Consider the following 13643-nt stretch of genomic DNA (forward strand, 5'->3'; position numbering starts at 1 on the left):
GAATTTCTATCATCAGCTCCTTCCTATCTTCAGTTCCCTCCTCATATTAGAATCTGTGGTCCAGGTAAATAACATGCTTGATAACACAGGAAAGTATTTTGCTCTATTAGCTATCTTTCTAGCACAGCCACCTAACAAACCTCGAAATCTAGATAAACTTGGTTACCAATGTGCCCACCCAGGTAGGTGAGCGGCAATAGCTACACGGTACCAACAGGTTAATCAATCTACTGAAGAGTGACAACCACCATTCTCGTATGACCCTCAACACTGCCCATCCAACTGTTTTTATTCCTCTGGCCAACTCACCCTGCATCAACCCTTTCTAGTCTCTTCAAGCCTCCATCCCCTCTCCTTATTCCCTTTCCAATCTAGCCTCCACCCTCTTTGCCTCACAAAGGAAATGAATGCCCTTCCACCAGACCTCTGTCCACTTCCTGAAATGTGCAAACCCACACACAGCTGTACCCTCCTCTTCCCTCTCCTGACCATAAAATAAAGGAAGCACCTCTTCCTATCTCTGGAGACCATGCCCTCCTGTCTTTATCATAGGGCCACAGTGAAAAATAAAGGCTAGATCTGTGCACAGTGAGTGGCATATCAAAACTTATTCAATAAATTATACCTGTTTTCATTAACAAAATTTCCAAGAGAGCACGGTACAGTGGGAGCTCCGAGGATAAAATAATCCCATATTCATGCAGGAAGAAATGATCAGATAAGCATGTACTTCAAACAAAATTCTCACAGCTACCATCTTCCCCCAAACCTGCGAAATAACCCAAATATTTATCACCACAAGAAAACCTTACCTCAGAGCTTAGTATAAGAAAAGTAAAAAGTAAAGGCACTGATATTTTGTTGCCTTTGCCGATTTTAGAATTACTCAGGACTACTTTTAAATGCTGGGGTACAAGAGTGAAAACTAATCCTATACCTTCCTCTCCTACTTGCTATGCTATACTTGATTACTAGTTTCTCTTCCGGGAAACTGTAATTTATGAAATTTAAATGCCCTAGAGCATTTGGATCACATTCAAAGTATATAATATACTTTGCAGTCAATATCTAAATCACAGGGTGCGCTGGACACCAACAGAGAACAGTACAGCACATGCATCCGTAAGAGCCACACAGTAATCTTCCTTTTAGATGGAATCTTGACAATTTCTCAAAAAAGAAACAGAAAAGGCAAAAGAAACAAAGCTAAATAAAGGTATACAGAGTGACATACAATATTCAACTCATTAAAGCCAGAAACACAAATCAGGCTCTTTGCTCACTGCTATGTAAATATTCCCAAAGCCCTCTCACTCAAAAGTCCGGACAGCCTAAGGATTTCACCTGCACATCAGAGTAAGCTGGCTGGTTTGGGTTGGGCCTCTGTGATGGCCACTCATTTAAGGTAATTCCTCTGCATTGGCTGCTCATTCAAGATAATTTTAAAAAATGAACAGAGCCTTGGTTACTGTTTCAACCAACCCACCTGCAACTCTCAATATCAGCTCATAGATACTTCAGCTTTTAAGTTACAAACCATGTCTTTAGAAAAATCAGAGGCACAGTTTCCAAGCTACTAGGAAAGCTAGGAAGGCCATCCTTCAAATTTCACTGGATGCAGGGAAAACTACCTTCTTCTCTGCACCCCGCCCCCAACCCACTGTATGAAAGCAATTACATTCTTATACCCACAATATAGTAAGGACAAAAATCTCAGAATATAAAAATAATTCCTGGATTAAATAAATTTAGCTTTAAGAAAGCATATTAAACCATAAACTTCTATTTAGGAACTACCTAGAATAGTTTGCAGGGACACCACAGACCTCAGAAGGTGTTCTTAAACACCAGTAAATCTCTTAAAACTGTGAGATGTGAAAGCTTTCATGTAAGAATCCAAATTTCTGCCTTGTCATAAATAGTAGAAAGTCCTGCAACTCTGGTCTGCCTTGCCAGTGTAGGCTAACACCGAGCGGTGCTGGCCCCATGGTCAGGGCATTGACTCTCTGGCTTGCCAAGGATCCAGCATTCCCTTCTGTCTCACATCCAGGCAGTTTTACCAATTTAAAGGACCTACCTTATCCTTGCAGGCACCAGGGTTTTGATCCCTTTTTAAAGTACTGTTGGGGACCTGGAGTATCATAGAGGGTAGGGAATCTATCTGAAGCATTCAGCTGCTATTGATTCTTTTTAAAATTTTTATTGGAATACAGTTGCTTTACAAGGTTCTGTTAGTTTCCACTGTACAGCAAAGTGAATCAGCTATACATATACATATATCCCATCTTTTTTGGATTTCCTTTCCATTTAGATCACCAGAGAGCCCTGAGGAGAGTTCCCTATACTATACAGTAGCTTCTCATTAGTTATCTACTTTACACATGGTATTAATAATGTATATATGTCAATCCCAATCTCCCAATTCATCCTATTATCCTTCTTCCCCCCCTTGGTATCCATACATTTGTTCTCTATGTCTATGTCTCTATCTCTGCTTTGTAAATAAAATCATCTATACCAATTTTGTCAGCAGTTGTTGATTCTTCAGTAGAACAAACCTCAGATGGTTTCCGAGGAAAGGTTTTGAGGGCATGGATGGGAAGGTTTAATCAACCATGTACTTGGGACCTAAGCAGAAACCACAAGGGGAAACAACAATAAAGTTTATTCCCCAATTTTGCCCAGGAAAACAACAATCTTGTTTCCCTCTTTGATAAAAGTGATGTTGTAGAAACGGAATCAGGCAGTTCCTTTATTTATTTGAGAAGACAGTTTAGTTCTCACTCTCTGGCTCCCTTGGTGGGCCAGAAATAATCCAACGATTGTTATCACAGTTTGTCAATTTTCCTCTGGGTGTTGCCTGTAACAACATGTTATCTTCAGAGACTCCCCCACCCAAGTGGTCCTGCTCTGAGGTCAGCTCTGTCTGATTTAATGTTCTGCTTTTCTTAACATTGCGTGAGCTCTAACAACATGAGACATGACTTCAGAGGTCACCGTTCTAGCCCCTGACTGTGCAAAAGAGAAAGCAGACAGACGTCCTCCCACAATAAAACTCAGATGAATTCTTCAGTCAATCTGGAGCTGGGTTTGGGATAACACAGCTCAACTTAATTCTCCAGAAACCAGTACCAAGAAAACCAAAGCACCAGATTACCAAAATAACAAAAACAAGAACTTACAACTCAATATGCTGCTAGCTAATATACGCTGACACCAATGTCTTTTTGTAAATCATACATTTTCTAAGCTTATGCCACAGAAGATAATCTTGTTAGAATCACAATCCTGGGAGGCTGATGGTGCAATACGCCCATCATTCAATGACAGAAACTCTTTCACACCCAAGCTTTCTCAAATAGGATAGAACCCACTCAGGTTTCAAAGACACACACCTTGAAAGAGCCTGGGGTAAGAATCCACCTGCCAATGCAGAAAACAGGGGTTTGATCCCTAGCCTGGGAGCAACTAAGCCCATGTGCCACAACTACTGAGCCTGTGCTCTAGAGCCCATGGTCTGCAATAAGAGAAGCCACTGCAATAAGAAGCCCATGCACTGCAACTAGAGAGTAGACCCCACTCACCTCAACTAGAGAAAAGCCCGCATAGCAATGAAGACACAGCACAGCCAAAAATAAAATTAATGAATTAAAAAAAAGAAAGAGCCTGTATTAGGTCTGGAGTGATCTATAACTAAGTCAGGAAATCCTTCCACAAATTAGGTACTTTCTCACTTCTCACCAGTCTTAGGATTTCTTTGATGTAAATTTTAGGTGGCCTCAGTTATTAACTAAATCAGAGTCATGAAAAATTCTAGATCTGTATTATATAAGGTCCTGGACATCAGGAACCCCAACAGTGCAAACACTCAGCTATCCTCCAAAACAGGAAGTCAAAACCCTGCACAGGGAGGCCAGGCTTCAAAGCAGTCATCTTCAGGATTCCGGACCACTATTTAGAAAATCCTATCAGTGCAAATTCTGACCATTCACTTCTTCAATTTCCCGGATCTTCAACAGCTTTTCAGCTTTGAATTCCAGTGAGCTCGAAGGGACATCCTGAATACTGATCCTCTACGATCTACACCATCATCACTCATTCTCCAATGGGCAGACTTTCACTCCCTAATCAGGCTTAATGCAAAACAGCTTACCCAGCTCCCACAGAAGAAGAACTGTCTACTAACTCTGTTTTCCTATTTAAAGAATGCTATTGGTTCTTCCCATCCTGCTTAGGTTTAGTTCAGTTCAGTTGCTCAGTCGTGTCCGACTCTGTGACCCCATGAATCGCAGCATGCCAGGCCTCCCTGTCCATCACCAACTCCCGGAGTTTACTCAACGCCCATAGATACCATCTAGCCATCTCATCCTCTGTCGTCCCCTTCTCCTCCTGCCCCCAATCCCTCCCAGCATCAGGGTCTTTTCCAATAAGTCAACTCTTCCCATGAGGTGGCCAAAGTACTGGAGTTTCAGCTTCAGCATCAGTCCTTCCAATGAACACCCAGGACTGATCTCCTTCAGGACGGACTGGTTGGATCTCCTGGCAGTCCAGGGGACTCTCAAGAGTCTTCTCCAACACCACAGTTCAAGAGCATCAATTTTTCGGAGCTCAGCTTTCTTCACAGTCCAACTCTCACATCCATACATGACCACTGGGAAAACCATAGCCTTGACCAGACGGACCCTTGTTGGCAAAGTAATGTCTCTGCTTTTTAATATGCTATCTAGGTTGGTCATAACTTTCCTTCCGAGGAGTAAGTTTAGGTTACAAATAGTCAAAGACCTCTCTTCCTTCATGCTTACTGCCTTACAGAATGTCATCATCATCAGGCCCTTTATATTTACAAAGATGCCTAATTTCCGCACTAATTGAGTTGATTAAGGAACCATTCCTTCTCTTTATAGAGAGCCTGTGTTATGTTTTCAAAAATGCACATAAATGGTAAGGTCTTAGAACATTCGGGTAAGTTTCTTTGTTCGTGTTTAGCATTTTTTTATTTAATGATCTGCGAAACTCAGTATTCTCTGAACTCTAAAGAAAAAGAGGAGGAAAAACACTCCTATAAGGATAACCATATATGCTCCCAAAATTACACAAAAGGAAAAAATAAGTCACACAAAAGCCAGGCCAGCAGCAAAATTTGAAAACAAAGAATGAAAATGCAGATCTGGAAGACTAACACAATAATGCTGTATGTTGTGTCAACACAGAAATAATACAACTTAACAAACTGGAAGAAGGGAGAATGAAAGAGGAAAATAAATTAAGCTCGCTGATTGCTGTACAGGAAATAGGTAAGAGTTAAAGACTATCATCAAAAACTGACAAACCAGATAATACAAGGTTAACTAAGAAACCAGTGACTGAGGGCTTTTTTTTAATAAAGCAAAGGCATCCACTAGAAGCAAAATTCAGACCTTCCTAAGTACCAAAAATAATCTTTTAGTAAACTAAACAACAAAAAGAACACATGCCATAGATAAGTATAGCAAATACAACATTTCTTTTTTTCATAACACTGCATTATAGTATGCAAAGTACAAAAGAGGACAGAATTCTGGTAAAGCAGAATTCTAATTTAGCCCAGGATACCTGCTCTCTGGTACACAGGAACACACAGAACTGAACATCCTGTAGCATGTCCCCCTCTGGAGTGTGAGAACAAATTATGAATATGATGGAAAAAGTCATTAGGTTACATTATATGGCAAAGGTAGAGAGAGGTTAGCCTAGGTGGGTCTGATCTCATCAGACAGCCCGAGACTCTACAGTGAGAGAACAAAGTAGTCAGAAAAATTCCAAGCAGCAGAGACACTCTCCTGTTGGACCTGAAGAGGCCAGCAGTATGTACAGAGAAGGCCCTGTGCCAAGGTATGGTGGGCAGCTTCTAGGAGACGACACCCACAGTCACCAGGAAGTGAACCCCGTTAATAACCAGGGAGCTCAGAAGAGGACCCTTAGCCTCAGGTGAGATCACAGCCTGGCCCACCCCCTGATTTCAGCTGACTGAGACTCTGAGCAGAGGACTCAGCTAAGACAGGCCCAACTCCCTGGCTCAGGGAATAATAAATGAGAGAGAATAGATTTGTGTTGCTTTAAGTTACTTAGTCTGTGGTAATTTTTGTGCAGCAATAGAAAACAAGGAAGTATACCACTTTCATATAAGAAAGAAGAAAATATTTATGTGTCCACTGATTTGTGCATTTTATATATATAAAATATATATATAATTAAAAATATATATGAAAATATATATAATAAATAAATATAAAATAAATAAAACATATAGGAAGGATAAGCCAAGAGGTAATGAAATTATTTACCTTCAGAGAGAGGGTGGGAATGGGGTGAAAAGAATGAGGGAATGGGAAACAGGTAGAAGGGACAAAGAGGAAATGACACTTTCTGAATATACTTTTTCATATACAATGCAATATTTCATATACATTAACAATAAATAAATAACTAAAATCAACTAGGATGGGGCTTCCCAGGTGGCATTACTGGTAAAGAATACACCTGACAATGCAGCAGATCCAAGAGACCAGGGTTTGATCCCTGGATAAGGAAGATCTCCTGGAGAAGGAAATGGCAACCCACTCCATTATTCTTGCCTGGAGAATTTCATGGACAGAGGAACCTGGTGGACTATAGTCCATGGGGCCACAAAGAGTCGGACACGACTGAGTACTTGTCAGTAGTCAGCAGGATATGGCAGGAATCGAAACAGAACAGTAATAAGTGAATGTAGCTAAATTAAAATGAATAACAAAAACCCACCAAAGTAGGCAGAGAAGAAAAGAACTAACCCAAATAACTTTGGTCAACACTAGCTTTACTAAATATTCTAATTCCGGGGGAAAACAAAATTGTCCACAAACAGTGTTAACTTAGCTAGTAAATTTGTTTCTCACAGGGGTATGTTCTAGCATTCTGAAACTACGTTATATGTAGCTTGCTGCTGCTGCTGCTAAGTCACTTCATTCATGTCCAACTCTGTGAGATCCCATAGACGGCAGCCCACCAGGCTCCGCCATCCCTGGGATTCTCCAGGCAAGAACACTGGAGTGGGTTGCATTTCCTTCTCCTATATGTAGCTTAGGAGTACACAAATGAGTAAATATTAATAAGTTGTGGCTACAAAAGCCAGGTTTCTTACTTTCAGAGAAAGGAGTTATAAATAAGGGCGAAAGCTAGAATGAGCCCTGCAGTTTATAATATATGTGTACATATATGTCTCTTAACTTCACCTGCTGAGGACCTGAAATTAATGATGTCTCAGTGGCAATGCCTTTCTCCAAGTAAAGGAACTAGAGCTTTTTGAAGAAATGGCTGATTCCATGGCTGAAGCAGGAAAAATTCAGGATGAGCCTGGAATATCTTATGCTGTCAGAAAGTTAAAATGACTCCTAAAAAATGATGGAAATACATCAAAGGGACACAGGACCTAAATTTAAGGGGCTCCTAATGACCACATCTAGAACAATCTGAGCAACACCAAAAAATGAGAATAGGAGATTATAACTCATAGGAAAATATCCACAGATCTGTACTGATACAAATAATTGAATAAATAATGAGGGGAGAAGGAACAGGTCTTCCTCACTAAAGCAGAATTCCAACCAATAAATGAAGGATGGATGACTGAAATTAAAAAACCACTATCTGGCAAGCAACACAGCAATAATTACTTCAGACAGGGAATCAATGGATGTTGAAATTAATGAGCAAAAGTAACACAGCTTCAGAATAACTATCCCTGTCAATCTCTAGTTTTAAACACTAAACAAATCATCCTGGTCAATTAACATTTAGTATACGCTGTCCACAGTTATGTCTGTGTATGCACCCATGTGCTCTGGGGTATATCTGTCAGTGCTGTCAACTACTAGATTTTTAGGGTATGAACATCTTATCAATCTTCATAGTCCCTTTGTCTGGTCATGTGATCTTCATAAAACAGGAACATGATAAAACTTACAGGTGACATGTGCCTGTTACATCAAAAGCATTACCTGGAATGGCAGTGGAACTCAACGATATTTTAATCCTAAACGGCTCTCCTGTTGCCTCTTAATATTTTTAATAAAAGCTTTTCCTAAAAGAACTCTGAACTCCCCTTTACATTAAGAGACTCTGTATAGTATACAATAATAGAAGTATTAATAGTAGGCAGACAGCACAGCCAAATAAGGTGCTCCAGTGAAGAATTCCCAAGTGTTCCACATATTCTTCAAATGTTTTCTTTCTGTTAATCGACGTGAGCTAAAACAAAAGAGCTGACTTTGTGATTCACATGTTCCATACATACTACCTACAACTCAATAGGTGTACAGTAAATATCTGTCAAATAAATAAAACCTGCAAGGCCCTGATCACGTGTTTTCAGAACCAAGAGTCCCAAAGCGTACCACGTCACTGTTCTAACAGGCTGATAACATAGGGCTTTCTTCGACAAGAGCCAAGAGACATGACAAAGTGCACTTCATAAAACCTTTCATTGTAAATCAAATTTAAAATCATCATGAATTCATTGTGCAATTGTCTGGTGGGTAAACACTCATTCACCACAATGAGATGAACATTTTTAAAACTGTTAATTAAACCCAAATGATAATTCTGAAATCAATTTCATACCCTTGCTCTCTGAAAGGAAAGAAACTAGCAGCAAATTAAGAAGTTTTGACTGAATACCATGTGTTTCTGAAGCCAAACTGAAACACTACTGAAACTGAAAACATTGGAATATTATCATCTCGGTGGTAGTTTCTCCCTAAATTTGGCTCCCATCGCACTTAGTGCAGTTTATAATCCTTACTTTACAATCAGGTTTGTTCTGTACTTGGTTGCTTTTTATCAGTTCTGTCCTTCATGTCTAAAACGATGCTTGTTATTTGGGGTCAGGTCTTGAGAGTGAACCAAGAAGTAAAGCAACACTGCAGTCAACGGCCCTTTCAAGTTTTGGTCCAAACGCTCTACAAAAGGAAAAGCTCACAGCTTCCTGAAGATGGCCCCCTCCCTGCGGCCTCACACTGGCTGGCCCTTGTTTATGTATCACGTGGTTTCCCAGAGGCCTCAGTCTGACTTACCCAGTGCTGCATCCTTCCTGGGGAAGATGGTTAAAAGGGTTCACCAGGATCTGCAGCTGGCTTTCTTTATTTGTAAATCAACAATGTGCATTTTCTTTTGTTTTTAACCAAGCCTATGTCCTCACCAAGCCAGGAGCCTATATAAGCCAAATGATTTGGTAATACTTGAAATGGGTATTCATGCTTTTCTAAGAAAAAATGCAAGATTCTAACAGCCAGCTATGCTCCATGCCCAAATGAAAACTGACTGAGACATTCATTTTATCCGCACCTTAGTCTCTTTTTACCTAGTACACATTCTTCTAGAAAGGACAGCTGAGTTTTAAAAGATTACTTTATCTTTCCTTATAAAGAACATTTTGAAACTCTCAGGCATTATTTAAAAGAGAAAAAAGACATTAAATTGGAAGTCTATCAAATACTCAGTTTAAAATAAGGACAAGTTCAGTGAGAAAATAGTTCCACCTCTCAACTTCCTCTTCCTTAAGAACACTTTCCATAATTGCACAACAATCTCAGCCTTCTTTAAGTTCCTGTAGTTCTTATAGACTGCACCATGCCGTCTGTAACTTACTCTCACAATACCTATTTAAATCATTAACTGTTTCTAATCAATGCTTCATAATGAATCTCTTGCTAATCTAACAACATTATACATTCTTTAAAGCTAGGAAGCAAACATCTACTGTCCTACTCAAGATTATGGCTGGTATCCTATTGGCCAGTACTAGGTACAGAATTCCTGTTGACTCTGTTTTCATGAAAATTGTTAGAGAGGCAATGAAATAATCTTGCAAAACAATGTGACAAGGGGAAAAAAAAAGGCAGAACAATCACTAATATCTCAGTTATTTTCTTTTTTCCACCAACCCATGAATATTGCTTCTTGTTTAAAACAAATCTCTATTAGGAAGTTCAATGATGGAATAAGATCTGCTTAAGTGCTGAAAAAAATTTAGTGTCAGTAGGAACAAGGGATGAATAAACTCCCCAAAATGCTAAGATTCCAGATCTTTTAAATACTAGTTTCTTGTCTGATTCAAAGCTAATTAATTCAACACAAATATGAAAAAGGGTGAATGATAAGGGAAAGAGGATTTTCCTAATTTCAGTATATAACTGAGCATCCCACTTACAAAGCATTAAAATGGATGAAAAAAAATTGGTAATTTCAAAGCACTTAAACCAAGATCATTCTCCAGCTGATAAAAGTCAAGACTGTAATAACAAAAGAGCACATCTATTAACGAGATGACAAAGCCAAAAATATTGAATTAATTTCCTTGCTAAAAAGCATTACTGAAATATTTCTGATACTCTTTTTTATAGCAAGTGATCTTACAAAAATCTTCCTTGACATGAAGTTCCAGCTTTTACAGACTGACCATGAGCTTCAATTTAATCTATCCCAGTTGCTTTTGGAAGTAGAAATTACATAAAGTAAAGAAAGTGTTCTGAAGGCAGAATGAAGAGATGTGTTATACAATGATCATCTATCTAGACAGCATATTAAAAAGCAGAGACAATACTTTGCCAACAAAGGTCTGTCTAGTCAAAGTTATGGTTTTCCTGGTAGTCATGTATGAATGTGAGAGTCAGACCACAAAGAAAGCTGAGCACCGAAGAATTGATGCTTTTGAACTGTGGTGTTGGAGAAGACTCTTGAGAGTCCCTTGGACTGCAAGGAGATCCAACCAGTTCATCCTAAAGGAAACCAGTCCTGAATATTCATTGGAAGGACTGATAATGAAACTGAAGCTTCAATACTTTGGCCACTTGATGCGAAGAACTGATTCATTGGAAAAGACCTTGATGCTGCGAAAGATTGAAGGCAGGAGGAGAAAGGGACAACAGAGGATGAGATGGCTGGATGGAATCATTGACTCACTGGACATGAGTTTGAGCAAACTCTGGGAGATGGTGACGGACAGGGAAGGCTGGCATGCTGGAGCCCATGGGGCTGCAGAGTCTGACACGACTTAGCGACTAAACAAAACAAATCCCTGAACCAGGATTTATTAAATGGCTGACCCTCAAAATCCCTTCAACAGGAATAATGTTAAGTCCCTCTTCCAAGTTACTATTAAAAAAGGAAAAAAAAAAAAAACAACCAACTGCTTGCTTATCACAGTGCATAAGCCATCGAGTAGAAATACATACTTTAGATCAATATCATTCTATTGTATTATAGCATTCATTTTTAAAACCACCCTTGGGCTTCCTTTTCCGGTAAGCGGCCTGAGCTGACCCTTAAAAATGGTGCGCTATTCACTAGACCCAGAAAACCCCACAAAATCACGCAAATCAAGAGGTTCAAATCTTCGTGTTCACTTTAAGAACACTCGTGAGACTGCCCAGGCCATAAAGGGTATGCATATCCGAAAAGCCACCAAGTATCTGAAGGATGTCACTTTAAAGAAGCAATGTGTGCCATTCCGTCGTTACAATGGTGGAGTTGGTAGGTGTGCACAGGCCAAACAGTGGGGCTGGACACAGGGTCGGTGGCCCAAAAAGAGTGCTGAATTTTTACTACACATGCTCAAAAATGCAGAGAGTAATGCTGAACTTAAGGGCTTAGATGTAGATTCTCTGGTCATTGAGCACATCCAAGTGAACAAAGCCCCCAAGATGAGGCGCAGGACTTACAGAGCTCACGGTCGGATCAACCCCTACATGAGCTCTCCCTGCCACATTGAGATGATCCTTACTGAAAAAGAACAGATTGTTCCTAAACCAGAAGAGGAGGTTGCACAGAAGAAAAAGATATCCCAGAAGAAACTGAAGAAACAAAAACTTATGGCCCGGGAATAAATGCCGCAGAAAATAAATGCAAATAAAAGTAAAAAAAAAAACAAAAAAAAACCACCCTTGGGACTTCCCTGGTGGTCCAGTGGCTGAGACTCCATGCTTCCAGTGCAAAGAGCCCTGGTTCAATCCCTGGTCAGGGAACAAGATTCCCTATGCATCAACTAAAGAGCTCCCATGCTGCAACTAAAGATCTTCCATACTGCAAGGAAGATCAAAGATCCTGCTGCAACTAAGACCTGGTGCAGCCAAATAAAATTTTTTTAAAATAAAACCACCCTTAAGCTTCCCTCGTAGCTCAGTCAGTAAAATAATCTGCCTGCAGTACAGGAAACACAGGTTCAATTCCTGGGTAGGGAAGATCCCCTGGAGAAGGAAATGGCAACCCACTCCAGTATTCTTGCCTGGAGAATCCCATGGACAGAGGAGCCTGGCAGGCTACAGTCCATGGGGTCTCAAAGAGTCGGACATGACTGAGGGATTAAACCACCACCATCACCCTTAATGGGCTTCCCTGGTGGCTCAGTCAGTAAAGAATCCATCTGCAATGTGGGAGACCTGGGTTCGATCCCTGGGATGGGAAGATTCCCCTGGAGAAGGGCATGGCAACCCACTCCAGTATTCTTGCCTGGAGAATCCCCATGGACAGAGGAGCCTGGCAGGCTACAGTCCATGGGGTTGCAAAAATCCAGACACAACTGAGTGACTAAGCACAGCACAGCAACCACCCTTAATAGTCATTATGAAGATAAAACAAAGCAGACTTTGGGAGATAAGCAGGTGAGATTTACAAGACTGAAATTTCCTGTGGCCCATGTGGCTTGACTCTGGTGAATGATTAAGAGGACAAGAGCTTTCAATTCACACCTACTGTCCTTTCACAAAACTGAAACGGGATAGAAAACAGCAGCATCCTGGCAGGCCAGCAGCCACTCAGCTGATGCAAAATGTTTTTCCGGCCTAAGCAGCAACTCCAGTGCCCCCACTCACCCCACCTTGGCCCCCTGACCCCTGAATAACTGTGCAGCAAACTCTCTTCCAGTTTACACTTGAGCAGAAAGAGGAGCTCATAAATCCAGGGAACTTCCTCCTTAAATCAGGGTGGCTTCTTTGCCAGATGCTCATTTTTACTGGCCTTCTTTTTCTCCACGAAACAATGAAGGGTGGGGGTGGGGAGGAGATGAAAACACACTCCCTGTGCCAGTGATTTCCAACAGGCAACAGCAAGAGTGAGCAGGAAGCAAGCACAAATATACCACCAAACCTCCCTGGGCACCCCCAGGAGCAGTACAATAGAGCAACAAGGCAGGCTCTAGAAACATCAGCAGAAAAGTAATGCAATGCATTGAAGATAGTTTTTTCCCCACTTTTGGACACAAGTCAGATACTACTTGGCCAGCTACATAACACATTTGTCTTTGCATCCCCACCCATCAGTAAATTTTTTTAATCTCATGTTCTGTTCACACACTGGTCCATCAACAACTTGATTGGAGCCTGATGGTTTTCCTTTTGGTTATTTTCAAGCCGAGAAACCATCTCCTGAAGATAGTTTTCTCCAATGGGGAGGGCAAGGCCGAATGGGATTCCCAAGTGTAGGCTGTGGCTCATCACCAAAGCATGGAATCAACAGGTTTTCTCAGTTCTACACACACACAATCTGGACTGCAGAAGCTGAAGAGACGCATCTGTGGCCCGTGCATGTAACAGAGCCCTTACACTCTTGGCTCAAAAACAAGTTGGCCCAGA

At 40.7% G+C, this 13643-nt stretch overlaps 2 protein-coding genes across 7 annotated transcripts in view; one reads left to right on the forward strand and one right to left on the reverse strand.

The window, feature by feature from the left end:
• FMNL2 (formin like 2) overlaps window positions 1–13643 on the reverse strand; it is a 326152-nt gene that overhangs the window by 154426 nt on the left and 158083 nt on the right. The window lies entirely within an intron of this gene.
• Window positions 11312–11939, forward strand: LOC133051199 (large ribosomal subunit protein uL22-like). Its single transcript, XM_061135691.1, has one exon. It carries the CDS (start codon window positions 11346–11348, stop codon window positions 11898–11900), a length of 555 nt encoding a protein of 184 aa, XP_060991674.1. The 5' UTR covers window positions 11312–11345; the 3' UTR covers window positions 11901–11939.

The sequence above is a fragment of the Dama dama genome, chromosome 33 (assembly GCF_033118175.1).
Source record: "Dama dama isolate Ldn47 chromosome 33, ASM3311817v1, whole genome shotgun sequence".
In the NCBI taxonomy this organism is placed as follows: domain Eukaryota; kingdom Metazoa; phylum Chordata; class Mammalia; order Artiodactyla; family Cervidae; genus Dama; species Dama dama.